Source organism: Ambystoma mexicanum, chromosome 5q (assembly GCF_040938575.1).
Source record: "Ambystoma mexicanum isolate Mex_15411 chromosome 5q, UKY_AmexF1_1, whole genome shotgun sequence".
Classification (NCBI taxonomy): domain Eukaryota; kingdom Metazoa; phylum Chordata; class Amphibia; order Caudata; family Ambystomatidae; genus Ambystoma; species Ambystoma mexicanum.
In genome coordinates, this window is record NC_090933.1 from 557,073,248 (window position 1) to 557,096,451 (window position 23,204).

At 41.8% G+C, this 23,204-nt stretch overlaps 1 protein-coding gene across 3 annotated transcripts in view; it reads right to left on the reverse strand.

The window, feature by feature from the left end:
• Positions 1-23,204, reverse strand: part of ST18 (ST18 C2H2C-type zinc finger transcription factor) — a 683,846-nt gene that overhangs the window by 279,071 nt on the left and 381,571 nt on the right. For all 3 annotated transcript variants that reach the window (XM_069621036.1, XM_069621037.1, XM_069621035.1), the window contains exon 5: positions 16,908-17,101. In XM_069621036.1, coding sequence (XP_069477137.1) covers positions 16,908-17,101 — 194 coding nt within the window. The remainder of the gene's footprint in view (positions 1-16,907; positions 17,102-23,204) is intronic.

Here is a 23,204-nt window from a genome sequence, read left to right on the forward strand (position 1 = left end):
CTTCTCTCAATCCACTTAACTACCCACATGTGTACAATAATGATTTATAGACATTATGCCTAATTATGCATATTTGGTCTGTGTAAGAGTTCCTAACAAAGGCTCTAGACAGCAACAATTACCTCTGTTGCTTAGTTACATAGTTTAAAATATTCCTATTAAGTGGAGATTACAGGGGGGGTTGGGCGCGTAAAAATGCACATGTGTGCCACAATGCATTTCAACTCACCGCTGCCAAACTGTTAGCGTTTTGGGTCTTTTCCAGTTTGAATAATTGTTTGGTTCAACTGTTGATCGTGGGGATGAAGAACATATTTATTAATTATTCTTCAGAAAGAGGAATTCAAGCAGCGAAAGAATGACCGCTACAATATGCGTGGCGGGATGAAAAATGACCTCTTAACCACCAACAACCTTGTCAGGTACTTTTTATTTTTAGGCGCGTTTCTTGTTTCATATTTTCTTTAGTGGTAGTCTGCGCACTGTGAGGGAACACGCTGAAAACCTCAAAATTACCGCCTCACAAACCAGCCGTTGCACTTCGTGGATATTTTTTTCGCCCATGCAATGAATATGTCTAACCTGTCCAATACGTTTTTAACAGTTTGCAAATTTAGCCCCCTTCTTGAATGCGGTATCAACAAAAGCAGGCACCCGAAGCCGTACTCACTTTAAGGTCTGCCGAGAGAGAGCTGTAGCACGCTTGCAGAGATCTGGAATGAGAATCTAGAGGGACCCCGCTGTGAATGAGCTGCTCCTTAACACAGGGAGTGCGTCTCATTGTCCTGCTAAATCATCACTCTGCCCCACCTCTTTTAAGTGGAATTTTTCAATGTAGATATAACCTCAGCTAACATTTACTTGTAGGCATAAGAGTCACTCAATAGAGACCAGACAATCATTTTGAGAAAAAAAAAATCCAAATCAATTTGCACCCATAGGCCCTTTGGATGGAGCTCTATAGGATGGATGGGGTGAAGATTTTACTCTGACACCAATGATGAGACTGACTCAGGAAGTTGGCAAATCTTTAGCTGTTTTATCTAAAACAGGGAGTACAACTGGCATCAACGGACGCCAAACAAGCATTCTCAATGATTCACATGAAAAAACACATATTTATGACAGAAATGTGTCAAACTTGTCATACTACGTGGTAAATTAAGTGAAAAGCTATGGGGGCTGTGATAGGCTTAAGGGGAACATCTAAGTATACTTCCTATATAGGGATGGGTTGGGATGGATTGTGTATGCCCACCCATAGTGCAAGTCATATTCAGTGTCATAAAAATACATGATGTTTCATTGGCTTTCAAACTATAGGGCTCTCTGCAAAGTGGCCCTCTACAATTGGTTGGCACACTTGTACCCTTCTGGAATATTCCACGCACTAGCAGCACGCAAGCTGGTACCCTAGGTGCTGGAGAGTGGGACTTAACCATGTCTCCCCACCCAATAAACCCAACATCCATCATCACTCCTACTGTCTGCCATTCAATTAGTCCTTTGAACTCGGCCTTGCAAGTATCACTGCACCTGAGAATAGAAGGGAGTGTGAGCATGGTTTTAACTTCTGGTCTCGGTGCTGCTCACCCAAAGTCTTTCTCCATCTGACAATGTGACAGGAGACCGTGTTTTGAGCTCCTTCTTGGCATTTAACTCTATTAGATGAATAAAACCTGCTACTTCTAGTGTTTTTCCATTACACCTCAACAGAAGCTCATTTTGCTTCTCACGTTCATTGTATCTTCTCGAATAGATAACCAGTTTCTTGGCTGCTCCAACCCTTGACATCTCGAATCTTCCTTCGCCGTCAGCTGTTTTATTCTACTGTGCCACAATTTCAGCCCTTCTGTTCATGGGGTCCTAGTTTGCTAAAATGCGTTGTGGAACATCCCAATTCTATACACATATATATTTATTGGCATCACCCCCTGCAGTCTATTCACTATGTATAGCAAGCCTTATGATTACTTAGTCTAGATGCGTTGCTGCATCTGTACAATTATAAAACAATTTTGCATTTTCTTCAGTGCTTTCCGCACATGCAATCTTCATTTCGCAAGTAAAATGTTGCTCAATTCTTTACTTCGCCATCAGATTCTATAAGGTCTTCGTAGTCTCTTGATTGGCATCTCTTCTGGATGCATCATTTCTGCTTCATGTGACATCACCAGTCTTCTCTTTCACTAATTTTTACACTTCTTCCGGAACTTCCATCAGAAGACTGTCATTTCTTCGCGGGTACATCATATAGGGTTTTCTCAATGGATACCTTGTTTCAAGGACGCTTCGCGGTATTGGTACCATCACTGGCGTTGCGCATGTCGCAATTTCCGGTTTCCAACATATAGTCAAAATGGGGGCAGGGCTTTCGGTAGAGACACTTGGCTCCTCCTCTACAATTGTTATTCTAAAGGATTTTAAGTACTATTGTTTTCATTGAAATAGGAAGTAGTGTATGTTTATCTAACTTTTCCATTGTAATGCAAGACTTTACATTGCTTAAATTAGCACGACCTATAATAATAATAATTTTGCATTTATATAGTGTTACAAACCCTTAGGCATCTAAGCGCTGCTTATTATTAGCCATGGTGTGTGGTCGTCATTTATTCCGAAGGATGAAAGGTTGAGTTTGGCCCTGTCGGGATTCGAACCTGCGTCGGCCGGCTCTGCACGGATGTCAAAGTGAGTGATCTACTCCCTGTGGTATCTGACCAACATTGTAGTTGATCTCTGTCACAGAAGTATTCAAATGTGTGAAACACAACTCATGGATATGTTTTCAATAGCTTGTGGATTTATTTTGCATCAAACACATGACACACCGTTCTGCACAATGGTGTCAGCACTGTGTTGGTGGGGGACATTCGCCTTTGAGAAAAGCATGCAGGAATATCGTCCCCATGCTACTATGTTCACTGTTCATTCGGGCATCTGCTACCCCTGTCTCTGAAAGAAACGAGCACCAAGATTCAGAGTAGATGTACTGTCATGGGTGCCTGGGTGTAAATGTAGAAACTTCCCTTCTTAAAGTTTCCAACCGTGCATTCTAAATTAGAATGTGAGCAGTATCGAGGTTGGTGGAGATAGAAAACCAGTTTGTGTTTCAGTCATTTATGAGAGCTGAGCTGTTGGTAATGCAATTATATTGACTAGTATCAGAGTTTCTACATCTGAATGATTAATTCTTTAAAATTTGAGGAAAGAGTTTTGGGACACAAAGCAAAAAAGGTGCCTGAGCAAGTCGAGTTACTGGGGTGTTCACACCTGCTCTCCACCGCACCTCCACAGCACCTAATCCTCGTGGGTCCGACTTAGCCACTTTCTTTTTACAGGTGAAGTGAACCATACTTGTTTTTCCCAAAAGATTGCTCATATATTGGCAAGTTCATTTATCATGAGATTTGGTGCTTGGCAAGTCAGATTTATTAAAGAGACTAATACTATAGTTCAGCCATTTAAAGACAACTGAACAGAAAACATTGTATGCAGGTTCTAAAACAATGATGGACTGGCGAATACGTACTCGGCTCTGCTGTCTAAATTCTAAATGGTGAACAATGAAACATGGGCTCAATTTCCTGCTCCTCCTTTGGCAAACATAATACTGAATGAATCACTTAGTGGCACTGTGCCTTATTTTCCTTACCTACCGAGATTGGGATCACCCAGTGGTTATTCATTTATGCGTGAGGCAAAAAGTGTTACTCATACATGGCATCAAGTTCTATAGATTTATGCACATGTAATAACATGAACCATTTATATAGTACACTCTAAATTGAATTGTCTCTTGCTCACTTGCAGCAACGTCACTTGTGAGCCATGGCTCTCTTAAAGAAAGGGAAATAGATGAAACATTACAACAGTTCATTGAAAATGTATTATAAATGTATGTATACTTTCAAATAGGCATGCTGCTCTTGGATGTCAGTTTTGTACAGATATCCCCCATGGTTGCTTTTCCCTTTCTCTACTCTTCCCAGCAACTTCACCGTCTCATATGGTATCTGAAGTGTTGGAATATATTGAGTGTTTGGAATGCCCTGTAAATTCCGAGGGCCTTATTCGCAAAGATGTGCAGCGGGGAAAATCAGGTGATGCCTCGAGCATCTTAGATGTGGTCCTGTTCCCTTTTATATACTTTACCCAGCCTAAAACTAGAGAAAATCGGGAGCTACCTGGAGCATCTCTGAGATGCTCAGGTTACCACCTGATTTGCTCCATTGAAATATTTTGCGAATCCGGCATTGCCTTTACCAATGATATATTGTTTGAAAGATTCTAAGGGGAGGCCCCCCACACTGCAAGGTACAGCAGGACACCCTCTCTCCACTCTGTCGCTTGCTTCACTTGGTCCCTTAGGAGTGATTTGGGCGATATTGTTGTCCCCATAGTGAAAATCTAAAGATGGCACCCATGAGTAAGCAGCTGCCACTTGCTTCTTGGGGTTTTCAAGGTATCACCAATATCGAAATGGCCATGTTGTCGTTGGTAAGAATATCCCCCATCAACCTTTCTCACTACACTGGCATCTTTCCAGCCTGCTGCAAACACCCACCCATACTAAAGAAACTCACTGCTGATCTAGTCAATCCATCCTTCTAAATAAAGGTCTCTCTCCTACCCCACCACACACATCCTTCATAAAGTAGTCTTCACTGGTATAATTCATTGCCTTGAGGTCCACAGACTATGCAACCCTTTCTAATCAGGGTTCTGGAGCACAAACTTCCACTGCAACTGCTCTCACCCACACCTCCAACATTCTAACCACTGCACATTGTTTTCAACTCTCCTCTATTCAACTTCTATATAACCTCACTGCAGCCTTTGACACCGTGGACCATCCGTTACACCTTTCAGCATTCTTCACCAATGGCTTCAACGAAACTGTACTCAAATGTGTGGCTTCCTGTCTCTCTGGACACTCCAACTCATCTCCTGAAACATCAGCGCTGCCACCCCAAACCACTTTCAGAGGCGTCCCCCAAAGATAATTCCTGAGCTTGCTCCCCCAACACGCTACACAGATACACAGATATTTTTCTCCTTTGCCTGCTTCACCCCTGCTATCTCTGAATATACTATCTGTCACCGGATGTCCCATTTGCTGCTTGATCTTGTTCTTGTAAAATGGCAGTCGTCCTACTACCTTCCTTCAGTGCTAACCCCACCCTACCATCCCATAGTACCTTCCCATCTGACCTCCTTAGTCCATCACCCATAGCTGGCAACCTTATGCTTCGACTAGCGGTGTTGCTAGGTCTGTTAATGATCAGGGGCTAAGCTAATGTCTGGTCTGGCGAGACTCGGGGCTAACTATAGCCTATTGGTTGTAGTCCCTGAGCTTCTATCCGGGGCTACAACCAAAAGACCCAGGGCTATAGCCCCCTCAGCCCCTCCTAGCAACACCCCTGAAAGGACGATCTGCCCACAACTCACTCACCAATCGCCCGAAACTCTGACCTTTCCACAGGTGCTCTGAAAACTCCTCCAACCTACTCTTTGCTCATGCCCTTTACTGTGTTGCTGCCCTGGACAAAGCTCCCAGTGTTGTTATTCCCACGCTTCACAACTTATCCAGATCCTCTTGCTCTCCTTTTACCTGCACCATCGTAATGGTGTTCTATGCAAAATCATCTAGTCTTTGTGTTCATCCTTCTTGTCTTTAAATCTGTCTGTGGTCTTGGTCCCCACTGCTCTGCTGACTGCCTCTCTATCTATGCTCCCTCCCAGACTATACATTCCTCATCACTTCACAAAGTATCTGCCCCGAAACCCTGTGCCCACTTCCAGTCCTCTCTGTTTGCCCCCTCCACTAAAATGCTCTTTTCATGGCCACTAAAGACATTCCATCACTGGAACTGTTCAAGATCCAGCTTAAGCTCCACTTACACGCTGCCAAAGGGAGAACTCCAAGCTCCATGCGGCCCTTCCCTTACTAACTGCCAGCTCTACATACCCTGTTACAAATACATTTGTATTTAAAGCACCCATTTGGGACATCTTTCCGCTTGGCTCTCAGCAAAGATATTGGGTATTATAGAGACAAACAAAACATGCATTCAGATTACATCAGAGCAATGGTTCAATAAAATAAGAAAAGTGGTGACAGTGCAATTTGGAAATACATAAAACATTGCCCATCACCCATCAAGAGACCAGGAACTTCTGAAAGATATTTCAACATTTAGACTTCGTAATTTAGGCACCACACCTAAAATGTAATTTTAAAACACGTTATAAGATGTGATTTTTATGACTTTCTGCACATTCACATGTTCAACAGTATTAACAATAAAAAAACATATTTTTCATAATCATTACCAAAACACAAAAATTAACACTTTTGGATCTAAAACACCATGCTGAAGGCCAAAACATGCTTGTGCTAGAGAATCTCCACATTTAGGCTTGGCAGTGTGAACTTGAGAAATAAGTCAAAATGTGGACAAATGTTTTTTACAAGACAAATTTGTCAAGGAAGATAGTAACCAAATATATTTGGTTACTATCTTGGTTACAGATATTCCAAGCTCTGGATCAACAGACATTGACTGAATACTCATTTGCATCACACATCCAATATTCTCCTAAAATGGACCAATACTGTGCATGCACCAACATTCTACAGTATGCAAAGACCGCCAGCAGGACAGGATATAACTGGATGTCCTGTCCAGGGGGATTTGAACCGAGTAATTCACAAACTCAATATCTGCAACCCCAGTGAATTTAATCAAATCTCCAAATACACAACTGACTGAACAACAGCTTACAGCAAACTCAAACCTAACAAAGTGAAGATCTCCCAGGTAAAGGCGATCATGCCTTACAAACATAGATGGAAGTCATCCAAGTGAGTACTTTGCATATTTCTGTCAATAGGCCCCATTTGTCGCCTGCCCATGGAGCCATCATACCTGCTGTATTTCTTCTCTAAATACACTGAGACAGGGGAACACTAGCTGCTCAATATGTCGAATTTCATTGCCTAACAAATCCACATACTCAAAGTCATAGAAGAAGTGTTTTTTACATGTCTCGGCAAACCAAACATGTTGCTAAGACTACCCAGTGTCCTAACTGACGTTGCTATTGCAAAGAAAAAAGAATCGCATTGCATTCAATAAATGCAACAAAACCTCTGCCTTCAAGGATGTATCTGCCATGAATGAATAAAGCATAATCTCCTGATTATGCTGAATGCAGAATCAGCTTTAGGCTGGATGCCCTATCAAGTCTCAAAAGCATCATTAAATATGAAGGCACCCAATTCAGCCTCGGGGCTCAGAGCAGTAAGACTGCGGATGTGTCAGAACAATCGGTTAATTCCAATATGGAACTAACCTACACACTGGGATTGTAACAATACAGAACTCCAGAAAAAGCCTAGTCACATGATTCTCACTCAATGAAACGCCTCCCAATGCTCTCTGAAATCCCTTATGTATGTTCACTGCAAGCATATAGAAGCTGCAGCCACCCTGAGTGCACACATCAAGCATTGCAACATCTGTGCATCTGAACTTGAGAGAGGAGTAGCAAAAACTGCACCATCATGGAAAATACTTCCAATGATGATCATATACTTTTGATGTGGAAGGTACTTTAGATTTCAGAACTGCACTAGGTGATTCCTAAGGAAGTCCCCATCTCGGCATACCTTCCTGCTAACCCTCCAAACTCACCAGCTTTAACCCAACACCAGACCCAAAGCCAGTACTGCTGGGCTCTTCATTCTGGTTCCAGCCTGGAGGTTCACATAGAACAAAGCCACTAGCTTGTTGTTGCAGACCAGTATTGCCTTGTTTCTGATTGATGCACTGAAGGCTATCTAGGCACTGAACATATCTGACAACCTCATTCGCTGTCCATTCTCCCTGCCTTTCCTGGGTGCCCAGAGCTGCATCCCATCGCTGGCCACTTGCATGCCTGTTGTCATTGTTTGTGGTGATGGAGATACATTAATTCAGTTTTCCAAGGATGCAGGTGCTAGATACACTGAAGAACAGTCACCATCCCCTTTTAGACTGGGGCTAGAACTTCGTGTACGGTCAGTACCTAGTGCACATGCAGTTATGTAGCCAGTGGCTGCAGATGCAAATGAGTATACAAGTAATAACAAATATTTGAACCCTGTGGATGGGAGCTGGCCAATCAGGAGGCTAGAAATGCATGCTGATACTCCCAATCTAGCCTGCATTCCAAACCATCTGATCACTGGCTCCCCCACCTTCCATCTTGCCCCACAGCCACTGCAGTCATTTGACCGCAACCCCCCAAACCCCACTTACCTGTTTACTGCTGCCACAGCAACCACTGCCGCGGCTCCTACAGATTCTCTCCTTGCTCTGTTTGGCTACCATGGAAAGGGAAGAGGGTCACCGTAGGGAGCCCTGCCTTCCTCAACCATAGCGGTCACCTTTGAACAGTATTTTCATTCAATGAGCGTGGCATTGTGCACATCCCATACTTTTTGTTAACCCCGGGTTACCGCTTTGGTAGTGACCTGTTCCACAGTCTACACCCAGGGGGTGAGGGGGGATAACATCCGGGTCCGGTTGTTAAATGCCCTCGCTTTGCTTTAGCCTTTGACTCGGGCTGCCGGGCAGTTACCACCAGTATAGCCCGTGGAATGGGTTACTAATGCTATATCGAAGCGCCAACGTTCCCTGCAATATATAGCGATGGCTTGCTTTACTTGGCGAATGAAAGACAACAGCAACCAAAGTGTGTGTGCCTTCGCCAAGGGAAGAAATGGAAATCCGTCCTGTGTACATTCTCTTTTGTCTACAAAATGCCTTTTGAAGGGTAGGGGATCAGAGACGTTATTTCCTTTTGCTGATTAGTAACCTATGATTGAGAATCTCCTTCATTACTTATCCCACTCTTTCCCTTCACTGACATGAAATGACCAGCTATCTAGACACATACAGAATGCGACCCCCTTCTGATGCAGGAAGGTGGCAATTGGTCTGACTTTGCTCAGAACGTAAACACTGTAATTTGGTGATGCTTCCCCTAAGCCACACACTTTAGGCACTTTTGGTGAGTTTTTCTGATTGGAATATGAAGATAAACATCTGTCAGATTGGGTAACATTGTATAGGCCCTTTTCTTCAACATAGCAATGATTCGGTGCAGGGTTCCCATTATGAAGTGCATTATCTATAGAAATCAAACCACGCCCTGCAGATTTACCAAAAGACAAAAGTTGACTTTTTTCTTCGGGATCACAAAGACTACTGAAGCCACATCTTGTTCTTGTTCATTCTAAGAAGCTGGCATTACAGCATTCTTACCCAGTGAAGACTGAATTCCTTTTTGCAACACATACCAAAGCCAATAGACAGAATGTACAGCAGTCTCTGGGGGAAGCAAGGCAACCACTTCTGGATGACCAAGCCTTATCACCTCCGCCACAACCAAACCTTATCACCTCAACCACTCCTCTTTTAGAGGAGGTTCTCCAGATGTTGGTGAAAGATTTGAGCCAACTCCGAACGAGTAGTCCCATCTTGGTCTTGGTTTAGTAAGAACCCAGGTTTCTTATGTGGAGGCAAAAAGTGATGCTTCTGCCAGGTCTGGAATTGACCCTCTCCTCCGTTGAGTTTCATTGGCAAAAATGGGGCACGCTGGAATTGCCTTTCTGGTAGTTGATAATAAGCCATCTGTGGCAGTGAAGATGTCCACATTCTTAGCCCCTTTGAAGCTGAGTGATCTTGCATTCAAGTAGATCTATGAATATCCCAATTCCTGCAAATTGAATTCTGAAGGCTGCATTTAATGTGTGGCATCAGTACTCAACTCCCTCATGTTAATCTATCTTCTTGTGGTGATCGTTGCTTCTGAAGATAGAGTGGCAACTCTTACCCAATCAAAGGCTAGACCAGAATGCAAGTTGACCTGAGTGTCCAACCCTTCAACCAAAGTCATGTGCACTGTCCCTTTCCAGAACAGGCCCAGAAACCTGTGGCTCTCAAGTTGTGGCCACTACGACCCCTCATTATTCACTAAGTGGACATGGGCAGATGGTAGTTGTAGTGCAAAACATCTGGAGGCCCAAAGGATGGAGACCACTGCTGCAAGCAATAATGGGCCCCTACAAAAGATTGTTGTCACTAGTGAAGCAAACCTTTGACTCCCACATCCACTGGATTGAATCAACTGTGGACCTGGATGGAGTGGCTAACAGGTTTGGCAAGAGGGAATCATTTGTCTCTGGGTCTGAAATTGACTTTTATTGTCCTACCAGTGGTTATACTTTTCAAATGAAAATGATCATACAGTTCTTTAGAGTCTCCTTCCACTCCCTGAAGATCACTTTCTTCACCACATTCAACAATGGCATCACCAACTTTCTTCACTATGTTCAGGTGTCTATACTGTAACCTTTGGAGAAAGGTGGCCCATATTTCTGCTAAGTTCAATACCTTAGTCAGATCTTCCTTTAAGAAATACATTTTCCACTTACTTCCTCTTCAATTAGCTCTTACTACTAAACTGATGAGGACTGATCTCCAGTTCAGCAAGCAAGTGAAGGTGGAGAGCCCTTTTGCCCACACCATTTCTTTTTCCTTTTACCTGCCGAGGCGTTATTCCTGTTGTCCTGTACTGGGTCCCTGACTCCTTTTTCAGACAATGAAAGAGATCTCTGCCCCCTTGACATCTTATGCATTCTTAGGTGCCCATTTTGTCACCATCAACCAGAAGAGGAAAACGTGTGGGAAATGGAAGGTGATTTCATTGTCACAGGGTTTCTGCCACAGATCATGGCATTTGTGCTGGTATCAACATATATGCTTCTCATGAAGATGCACCAGAATATTAGCAGACGCACATGCACACCTTAATCTAATGCCTCTTTCAAGAAACACTGAGGTGGCGCCGTCACAGAAGTATCAAAAGCATAGCACCCAATGCACATACCACCTAGCATGTACAGATATGCCAGGTGTCTTACCGGCATCCCACACTCTTGCTCCTCATCGCTGTACAGCACTATGCAGCTCTATTACTAATGGTAAGACCCGGTGTTCAGGGCTTTCCTCACCTCTCTTTTACACAACCTTGGAACTTGCATTCTCCCAGCCAGAGATAACCTCCCCACTTACTACACAGTGAGAGGACCCACAATGCATTAAGCAATATCACATACATTGCTTATCTTGGTCCCTATATTCTTGGTGACAGTAAAACAAGAGGAGGATTACGAGTTGAAAGATATCCAGTTTAAGTTCCAGTTTATTGTTAAATCAATAAAAATACAGTACCCTTAAAACAAACGTTAAAAGAAACCATACACAATTAAAATAAATGCAAATAGTTCAAATAAAAATAATCAACAATCATTAAAAAGGACAGAAAGCAAGAGAGAGAGAGAGTGGGTCAGTCAATTCCGTAAGTGGAACATACGAAAAAAGTAAGTTTAATAAAGAGGGTAATATCTAAATACATATACAAAATATAAGCAAAGACATATCCCAACAAAGCCTTCCTTTTTCAAAAAGTAGGCACAAATATTTGAAAAGCCAGTGTGATAAGTTTAGACAGAGATTAGAGCACAAATGAAAAGCCTAATTTCCACAGGACAAGCACTGTGTACCACCTTCTGAAATCCTGGTACCTTCAGCAAACTAGGGCCCGATGCATAGGGGTTTCAATGACACTTTAATCACATGAGCCAAAACCAGCTCTGTGCCAGAATATGACCATGGCAAGAGCACACCGTTAATCTACAACTGGATGAGCCTAGCCACTGTAACCACCCTTCTGGTGGAAGATGTCTTGACACATTTCAGGTAAGGTTCACACCTTGAGCTGGTTACGAGAAGAAGGTTCAACCTGAGGGAAGATGAGTCCCTGGCATCATCAAAAGTATCAATTGATCAAATTGCTAAAAAAGGCCTCAAGAAGAGCTTCATTTTCAGATTGTCAATATTATGCCCGATGTCAATAAGGACTGAGAATACCAAGCCATCCTTTTCTTTACAAATGTGCACAAACCAAGGAATCTGTTCTCCCACCTTTCTCTTCAAAACGCTCTCAGTGCTGAGCTGTGACACCACATAGATACTAATACCGTTATTGGAGCTAGTCTAACTACTTGTGTGACTTGTGTGATGCCAAGCTCAATATATGGCCGTTCATTGGCATTTGATTTAGAAACCATGAGCTTATATCTTAGGGACTATGAGGCGTAAACATTCAGAACCACAAGTGGATTGGATTCTGCATAGCTCTTACACAGATTTTAAATTGCCTCAGTTGATTCGATGGCACCCACCACCACTTTACACACTGGGTTTTCCAGTTCCCTCAGCTTGAAAACCTAAGTCCTAAGTAATCATTAATTTCAATCGATCTATGATGTGTTACCAATTTTCTTTTGCCGTAATACTTTTGCAAAAAGAAATGTGTTGATTTTATACGGCAAAATACGGGGGTGACCCCCGCAACCCGCCTCCAGCCCCACGCCTTCTTTCTATATATCATACCCCAACTTCACATCTGCATTTTTGCAGAAAAAAAGTGGTGAAATATGCAACAGAATAAATGTGTCAAAAGTGTATTTCTGTAAAGGGAGGAATACCATTTCAACAACCCCCAATTTTTGATGTGAATTACTGTTGCAGTACCAGTGCCGTGCAACCTATCTCCACTAGATTGTCTGCATAGAATAATAATGCAACCGGGCAGCCTGCAATGATTAGCACATCTTGGGTTGCATGGAGAATATGATTATTAGTCAATTTTTGCATAGAGCAAATAATGATAATGATAATTTTAAAAATAATAATGATAATAATAATAATAATAATAATAATTGGAATATAGCGACAAGATCAAAGGCCATACTCAGGTCCATAAATACTAAGCGTGCACTTATATTCTCTAGCGTATTCCTCAATGAGGAAGCGGAGATTCGAACACAGCTCCACAGTGCCTATGTGTTTCTGAAGTCCATGATGGATATCGGCTTGCATATTCAATTTCTGGCACGGATCTTCAAACTTTACTATTATGGCCATAATGACAAATTACCTGGGCCAAGGCTTTGCTTGGGCCTTTAACGAGGGCGTGAGGAAACAGGGGGGAGATCCCAAAGGTCCACTCGCGTGGATTCCTACCTTAAGTATGGGAAGAATTGAGAATTTGCAATATAGGGAAGGTAGGAAAAAGGAATGTCAACAGTTACTACTTCTCTTAGTGATTAATTCGCATTTTGGAAAAATATATAAACTTTAATATGAAGTAATTTTTAAGATAGACATAATACATATATTAATACACATAAAATTCATTTTCAGACACTCTAAAATGTATACACAATTGAGACATTGACAAAAACTTTCAGACATAATAGTTCTAAAAAATTAGAAGCGTATGTTAATATAGCCGTTTGCATTTAACCTTTGCTATGAGTCCTTAGTTTACGTGTGGTATTCGATCTTTCTAGATCTCAAAATATTTTAATGCAATCTATTTAAACTATTAGATTGCCAACTCAACATGTTTCAGTCCTCTATAACAAGTGCTGGAACTTTCTTCAGGAGTAGTCATAGACATCAGAATAGAGTGGTCAAGCAAATGGTCTGCGATCTTCCTTAGGTGAAGAGTCTTTGGTTAAAAAAGAGAGATGTTTGTTGTGGTAACTGTTGACAAAACTGAAAACCAGAATCAGTATTTAGTAGTATTCTGGTAACACAATTTAAGGTGTTGAGGAACGGGACAAGATACAAAAATTACCTTTCCGTTCTAGTGTAGGAACTCCCTTGGCGGGTAGAGAAAAATCCACATTAGTTGGGCAAGTTCTCTTGTGGGAAGTATATATTCTTCCTTTGATACCTGCAATGGGTAGAGTGAGGGAGTAGTTAGATCTGTCTTTCCTCTATTAGTTGGGGCTAAACAGAGCCATATAGATAAGGCTCCATATTGTTTTAGAAGCTTATTAGAACTAGAATGTTCTGCCTTTTTCTAAAAAGATGTAATGCCTACCTTTAAAGGAGGTTGGGAGGGTGCTATGTTCTGATCCTTGCCAGTCGGTTGATTCCTCGTGGCTGGGAATATGGAGTAAGCGAACCTTCTATTTTTCAAAATTCGTGCCAGTATACGTTCTGTGCGGCATCTAGAGGGTGGGAAATCCACATTAGTTATGCCATAGTGTTGGGTGTCGGGGTCCGGGAGTTTATTGTTAGTGTAGGACTATTTACCTTTTCAGCGAAGCAGGTGGACGTGTGTGTGTCCTTTCTTGGCCGATTCCTTATTCTTAACACAAGGTTTGAGTCCTTCTGCAGGATCGTGTTAGTGGAGCCGAAAGACGCCTATTGATGCCGGAAGAACGCCGGTGTCGGCCACCATATTGGGTGTGTAAATTAGGAAATAGCCGTAAGAGCCTGATTTTCTGTGTTGTCCTTCTTTTGTGTTGTTAAAACTTCTTATAGGATTAAGTTGTTTCCAATTTGAATGGGAGGCTTTTATCCTATAGTATTCTGCTGATATTGAAATTCACTATCATAAAAAGCATTTACTGCCCTGAAAAAATTCAATTTTTCATTGCGTTCTTTGTAATACAGATTTTTCACGGATTCGTCGTTTTTTCAGAGATCAAAATTTTAAAATTTTTAGCCATTCAATGGACTTATTGAGCCCTTTCTTGTCACTCTGTGTTAGAAAAATTAACCTTTGTTCTTTTTTGAGGAGAATTCTACTTTTAGTGAAATGGTCGTTCCCTTTTACCATTAGCAGTATAGTCCATTTGAAATCTTCGTGTCCGTGTTTGGCTTCTGAAAAGTGTTTTACAAAAGGAGCATTTAGTGTTTTGTTCTTAAGGCAGCTTTTATGTTCCTGCATTCTGACTTTTACTCTTCTGTTTGTTTTTCCTATGTAATGTTTATTACAGGGACAAGTAATCATATAGAGGACATATTCCGAACTGCAGTTCGGTTAATTTTTCTAACACAGAGTGACAAGAAAGGGCTTTATATATTTTTCCAAAATGCGAATTAATCACTAAGAGAAGTAGTAACTGTTGACATTCCTTTTTCCTACTTTCCCTATATTGCAAATCCTTTAACGAGGGCACCAGGATGTTACAACCCTGTGCGACCTGGGTAACTCATCATTATGGCTATTAGTACCCCGTGTTTGCATCCCGGGGAGCTAATAGGCATTTGTTTCTTTGAAGAAATGGGTCTTGACGAATGCGCGACCTGTTCATTCAATGAAATACTAATCTAACATGGCCTCCATACAAATGGAAGAAGGGCTCCCCTCCTCCTTTTCCATAGCAAGAGGTCAGACTTGAGAGAAGCGGGACCGCAGTGCTGCTGGGCTGTAACCTCTTCAGGTAAGTGTGAGGGCGGTGGGGAAAGGAGAGAAGCAGGGACGATGGGGTAGAGCTAAAAAATGGTGGTGCAAGGACTGGCAGCCCCGGGGTTGCTTGGAACGCCGACTTATACAGTCAGGTTCATCCTGCATTCCGAGTAACCTGATTGGCTGAGGCGTCCACCCGAGGTGCTAATAGAAACATACCCATGATCTTAAGGGTTGAATCTGTCAAGGTGATAGCAAGTGTGATCTGTGTGATATCCTTTTTAAAGATTGGGAAAATGACTGCCCATGACCATGTCTTAGACAATCTACATGTTATGAGTATGCCGTTCATAAATGTATACACAATAGGGCCCAGGAAATGCAGTTGATTCTTCATAATCCCAGAGATTTTTCTGATTTTCACTTTGACAACGATATCAGAGATTATATCACAGATCATAATTAGGTCATCTAAATCAGCCAGCTCTAAGACCCATTTACTCAAACAGTCACTCAAAAGCAGCAATCTCACATTCTCCCCCACTGACATGTCCTACATTATAGAGAGACTAAAAGTGGGAGACCCAATGACCCATGTTCATGGGGAGTGCTTGAACCCAGTGCTATAAAGGTGGTGTCACTTCGGGGCCAAGTATTGGAAAGGGTTCTCATTGGGAGGTAGAGTACCTCCTCTTTAAGGATAGGGATAAGGTAGAGAGACACAGAGACAATGCTTCTTTGTGCTGGTCACTTGTCAGAGAGCACATAACCTCCAAGTTATGCGCGTGCTGGATTCATGTGGAACCTCTCCACACCAAGGCTTTCTCGTCGATTCAACAAGCCCAAAGAGCGCAGATCAAGCTAGTGCATGCCAACACACAGCCTCTGCCTAGCACACAAGCGAACCAATCATGAACATGCGGGTCACTTTGGTCTCCTTGTCATCTGCCTTTTTTACCATCCTTAGTCAAAAGTGGGTTCTATGTGTTTAAATCGTGCTGTTTTTTAAACGTAGTATGTTTGGTCAGTTCAGTTTGAAAGCCATTTGTGTACGCACACACACACTGTCGGTAACACATAGCATGTTTAGAAATAGCAGAATTTAAGCACTGCAGACCATCAAAGCGTTGCAGGCAGCTGAACAGTAGTAGCAAGGGTTACAATAAATGTTGTTTCATACATTGCATTCTACCAAAAATATATAAATAGTCAAAGAATTATGGAAAAAACAGCTATAATGTACTTTCTGTAAATAATTGTTCATCTGACAAATAAGACAAATATGTAAAGGATGCACATCAAACTCTTGAGTGTCAGTTCTATCCAGCTGTAATGCTATGTGTACATTGCCCAAATGTACAGTGCATCCAAAAAGAATTTTCAGAGTTAAAAAAGTTTCCTAACTTACCACAACCAAAGTGTGTGGAATGTTCAATGTGAAACAAGAACTTGCACTTCCCTGGGTATGAGGTGAGTGAATGTTACAGGACACAAAGGTGTCATCTCCACATGCTCGCAAACGCTAGATTACAAAAGACATAATTCATTGTAGGCAAATTTGAGACACCTGTACTCCCCACCTCTCTCAGAGTGGCACTCTTTTTCCGTTGCACTTAATTCATGCAGCCGCGTACTGTCCTCGGGCTCCTCCTCGCATTCCGCACCCGGACTGTAGTGACGAGGCTTCATTAGCAGGGACTTCCTCTTATTCACAGGTGCTCCAACGCCCTGCTCATGAGGTTTCCTCTTCTTGGCCATAGAGCAGTTGTAAGCTCTGTGTAAAAAAAAAAAAGAGAAATAATAATTAATGAATTGCAAATCACAGAATCTCAGAAATATGTCCTTAAAAAAAAAGAATCAAAGGAAGATCCTCTAAAAAAAATGATATATTCGCAAAATGAGAAACTATGATTGGCCCAAAAAAGAGATATTTACTGGCACAACTGAAGGGACATTCCTGCCATAAAATAGTGGCACTGACTCAAGCTCATTTGAGAAACTCAGGACCTAATTTATTACAATGTGGTCATTTGCAAAATTTGCCAGATTGGTGGAAAAGAGATTACTGTAAATGTGCACTACTTTGGCTTTACACTGAGAATCCGCCAGCGGAAAGCTGGTGTATAATCTGCCAGGCCCCAGAGTAATGCATGGGGACCAGTGAAAAATTGGTATATTTTCCAATCCACAGAATATAAATCATGCCTCATTTGGTACAGATGTAGCCCATTACAGGATGAAGATATGATGGAGGGACAAATTGGAATGCTTTGGAGGGATTGCATTGATTACCATAGATGGGAAAAAGGAGATACATTGTAGCTCAGAATCCAAAACATCGTAGAGCCAAAGGTTGTAGACCCCTGAATGACGCAAGGAGAACTATAAAAGAGGTCAAGGGGAAGTGACTGAGGGAAAAGGCAGCACAAATAAAAGGTGTTTATACAGATAACTGAGGCTCACAGAGCTGTACAAAAAAAGAAGGTTGGTATGAATTACACCTGTGAGAGTGCAAGCTCTCACAAGGAACCTGAAGAAGGGAGCCACTACATATTCTGCATAGGATAGGGGGCGAAGGAGCCAATCTGTTTGATAGTAACAAAAAACGAAGTTGGACAATGTATGGTACTTTGATGTGATACACGCGCCCTGCATCAATTCTGCCTCGATTTCCATTTCTAGAATAAGGAAGGCAGCCTCAAGGTTGTGCCTGAGTCTATTTCTGACCCCAGCAACGATGAACACTAGGATGAGATCACACCTTAAAAAAGGTGGCTCGCAAACCACTCTTTCCCCATCAACCAGGATTTCAGAAAAAGAGAATGTAAACTCCTGAGTTGGAACTTGAGAGGCCATAATACCTTCTTGAATGTAAATATGAATCCGATATTTGCAAGCTTTGATTACTTATTAATACTCGAGACATGGTTGAATATGGATCCGGTACTAAATAGGTTCATACTTAATGCAAAAGAGGCAAAGAAAGGTACCAAGGGGGGGCCATATGAGGGGATTTTAACAGTTATACATTTTCCTGGATGGATAATCTATAAAAAGAAACAGCTGTCAGAAACAGTTTTGGCAACAGAAGTGGTTGACAAGCATGGGGATGAAAGAAAAGTGTGTTAATAACAAAAATCTATTTTAACCCTGCGCGGGATTGTATCGACAATGTTACAGATGAAATAGAAAGTGTTCTACTCGAATGGTCAAGTGGAGGAGATCAAGGTCCAATTATTTTGGGTGGTGACTTTAACTTGTATGTGTGTTAAGATCAATGTTGCATTTGAGGAGTTGTACATCAAATCACCCAAAAAGTTAGAAAAAGTAGGAATAAATGGAAGCGACAAAATGAAGAGCTGCGAAGTGTGGGGAGATTCCTGTCCAGGTGGGGATTTTGTCAAATGAATTCAATACATAATTCAGGTGCCTCCCTTGAATCAACCTGGTTCTGAATTTCTTCCAACTCGGTGATCGATTACATTTATCTGGCCAATGATGAAAGATGCAACATAATAAATTTTGAAGTAGTGAAAACCAATAAGAGTGATCATGCAATGTGGGTAGCATATTTTCAGACTTCATTCTCTAGTGAGGAAAGGTTACAATCAGGATGTAAAAACGTAACCTTGAATACATACAAGAACAGAGTATCCCAAATTAGCGGAAATTCAAAGAGGGTAAATGGTTGCCGAACAAAATGGTGAACTCATTGAGTGATGACGATTAAAGTCGAAACTGTTCCCCCACTGAATTCCCAAAGATACTATTAATGCCGAAAACAACTAATAAAGCTGTTAAATGTTGGAAAAACAAGGCCTTTGTAGATAAGAAGTGGAACAAGTTTGGTCCAGTAACCAGACAAAAAAAGTGTGATACCAATTTCCTAATAGGAGTTAATCAGAAATCAAACCAGTTAGATTGGAAGGAAACAAAAAGTGGTAAAATGTCAGATACAGCAGAAATGTAAGAACTGGTTGAAACATCATAAGATAATGGAATACATAGCAGAGAATCAGGATCTCTTAGAGAAAATTATAAAGAAGGGCGTTCAATAAATACGGTGGAGGCTAAAGCTAGAACAGGTTGAACAGCCAAAACTGCAGTCTTTGTGTGTTGCTGAAGGTGCTTGCGTAGACTACTTCACAGCAAAGTTTAAGCATAGTGATAGTCATGTTGTCGATGTGTCATTTGGCAGAAACAGTATATTGCCTCAATGTTCTTTTCAATTTGACAGGCTTGATGTGAACAAGATAAGTAAATTAAAAACTTCATGATGTGGGATGTTTTTACCCATGCATCCGAGCCCTACCACAAAAACTGTGCAGTACTGGCATGGAAAACGTCATGATGGCCAGAGCTTCCCAGAAAATGCCCAGGGAAATGCATGAAGAATAGGCTGCCACCCATTTTTGCCGATGTTATGGGCACAGAAGGGCACTGCCTAAAACCACCATTGGACTACCCACACAGTAGCCTGAAACCATTGGGAATGGCAATGCTGATTGCCAAAAGCAACCTAGAACTGTGGGGAATTCATTTTCTTAAATCCCAAAAATGGTTGCATTACCAGTACTCACCACTATCAGAAAGCCGGCGTTTTAAAACAACACCAGACATTTGTGTAAAACTGAAAAAATGAACCCAAAGCAGGCCAAAGAAAGGCTTACTGAGAGGTGGAAACAATGTAAAGTTATATTCTGAAGTGACTTGAAGGTTTATAACAAGACTGGCTGAGCTCTGCAGGTCTGCAGCGGCTTAAACTGAAACTGGATTTAAAATTACCAAAAATCGAAATGTGTAAATAAACTGAGGGACAGACTTGTGACTGCCACATAGTTTGTCACTGTTAAAATGTCATAGTTTTGAACTTAGAATCAGCATTCTAGCTGCATATGTAAAAATTGTTAGTTGTATTTGAATGCAGAAAACTGGGTAACTAAAAGTGACAGTAGCTGGGGCCTGGCTTAAGGAACTGGATTCTGCCCGACAACTTCCCCCCAATTGGAGTGAAACTGGATCCACAGCAGTTCTCAGGCCTGGCTGCATTCTGAGGGGAGGTTACCCCTCTCTGATTGAATTACCAAGGGACTGCTAGAGACTAAACAAAGGACCCAGGCAGAGGGTTTATTGGGGGGAGGCCATAAATGGCTTCCTCTTGAACAATGGGCCTTCCAGGGCCCAGGCAGATGGTTTATTAGGGGGACCATAAAATAGCTTCCTCTTGGTAGAAGCTGGGAGGGGCAGGGTCTCTGAGCTTGGCAGAAACTGGATAAACTGGTTTCTACACCATGTGACCTGAAAAGACACACCCCTGTTGGCCAGAATGTGATTCTAAGAAAGATGTATAACTCACAGTGCGGACTTGTCAAAATTATTTAAATGATACCATAATTCTTGTGAATTTTCTGTGCACGTTTTAAGACGCGTTGGGAATTTGTGTGATGTTCTGGGGCAAAACCCCGCTATTTATGGATACTACAGACTCTGTGTTTAAGCTAGAGACATGGGAATTTACTGGAGTATTTAAGGACAGGCCGTGTATATGTGTATAATTTTTAATGAAGAACCAAGGTTGCATAACCCACTAAAATCGAAAATAAGTTGCCATTTTTGAATGCAAGCCCTCAGGAAGAGCAGAGTTTGAACAGAGTATACCTCATATGATAGGTAATATGTACATGCAATGACAAACCACTATGTATTTGAGAAATGTGTATTTTGATCAAATATAGATTTGTGTGCAATTTGACAGGGGAGTGTCCTTTCTGCAAGCCATTAAATGACATCATTCTGACACACAATCCTGCTCTCCAGTGAGAACGAAAAGAATTCTCCAACCTATCAGAACTCTGAAGGGGTTGGGCCTAGAAAGCTAGCCTCTCCACCCACTTTCAAAACACATAAAAAGAGACTGCTGGGACAGGTAGGGACATTCAATTCCATTTGCTGCAGAGCATGCTGACCGACGACTTCACATCCAGAGATCCTACACTTAGACTTCCAAGCTAAACAGAGACTACAGAACTTTGAACCAAGAAGGCCCACAGCAAGCAAAAGTATTTGTCAGCAGGCCCAAAAATCATTTGCAGACTATTCACAGCCGGACCCAGGTGGTGATTCTGGCCTGAAACCCTGTGCCAGAAAGATCCAGAAGCAGTGCTGTACCCAGAGAAAGCAGAGCAGTATCCAGAACCAGAGGCCAGAGATCCAGAGTGACCCAGACCGCTGTTAGCAGAACCAGAGAGCTGACTCAGATCACTGTGAAGTGCCGAGACCAGAACCGGAGTCCAGTCCAAAACCTGACCAGATCCGTGGGGAGGCCTATTTCAGAATATATTGTGAGTACCTAGCAGAACTGTGCAGAACCAATCTCTTAGTTAAAATAATATAATTCAATCTATTTTAATCTAACCAGAACTGCCTCCTAACTGTCACCTGTCATTTGCAAAGCTGTCACCTGTCATTTTCTAGCTGCAAGCTGTAACCTGTCGCTTTGAACTTTTAAAATTTCAAATCCGAAAAACTACCTTTATTTAATCGTCCGTATCTCTGGAACCGTTTGGGCTAGGAACTTGGTTTAACTTTCCTCTGAAAGCGTAGAATCTCAGCTTTTCAACGAGCTTAGAAACGACTTGCTACTCCTTATACTTTTGCCGTAATCGTGATTCACGCATTCGCGAATTTTGCCGCGATTCGCTATTTGGTTAAAAATCCAGCCACGTGTGAAAACAGCAGCTTCCTTGCTTTCCTTTGCCAAAAATTCGTTTAACCTGCTAGTTACTCCTAGATCCTTGCTAAAGTGAGCCTGAACTCATCCCTAGTATATTTCACTCACCCTGAACCTCCTGAAGGGAATTAAAACCATTTTCAGCATATTCCTCACTTCATTGCCAGCACATATAAAAGCATTTTTGGGCCTGTGTTTCAAACTTCTGTAGTCTAAGCTTGCTGGGGTGAACTGAATTACATTTGATTGCATTTCTAAGAACTGTGTGCTCTCCCCTTCATTTACGTACATTGCATAAGGGGGGGAGTGGATTGCCAGAGAAAAGTGATTACATTGTTTTGTTGAAATCATATTGAGTATTTTCTGTATTGCATTTTCATTCAACATTGCATCCATCTGAAACTAGATAGAGCATTCTCTGCCACCTTATTCTTCTGTTCCTATTCCCAAGCGTGCTTCCTCATCCTTTATACTACTCCTGGGTAATCAAATCAGTTTATTAGTAGAACACTATCCATTATTGATTACTGCTCAGATTCAGTGTGATACTCAATTATTAATCCATTATAAAAGTGTGATATACATACATATATTGTTTAAATTCTCAAATAAACCTTTTAAACTTGCAAAACAGAACTACTTCTTGGCTCAGTGGGGTCAGGGGGATTCCAAGAGAGGGGTGTTATATAGGGGTAGTCATCCAGAAATCATGAACTGGACATAAAGATATATCAATAAGGGTTTCCATTCAGTATCCCAGACTAGGCATTGACTTAGCTGTAGTGCTGGATTGAATCCTCTTACAAAGTGGGGGCTCGAGCCGGACGTTTGGGTTAGATCTATCACTTGTGCAGATTAATACAGTGTGCCAGCTGACCAGATACACATATCCGGTCAGATCACCACGCTGTGTTACGCTGTAAATCACTCCTCAAAGGAAAGCTCTAAGGAAAAGGTCTGTTTTGCAAAAATAAAATACACACTACTGTAAGTCAGGAAGGAACTCAAATTCCAGAATGACGACCTTGGTAGATATGAAAATAGCCAGAGAGCACTTCTTACATAAGCTATTTGTGAGAGGTGAGTGGACTCATCAGGACCAAACGGTCTGGTTGCAGGCAATCGCGCAACAGGTCACTGAAACAGG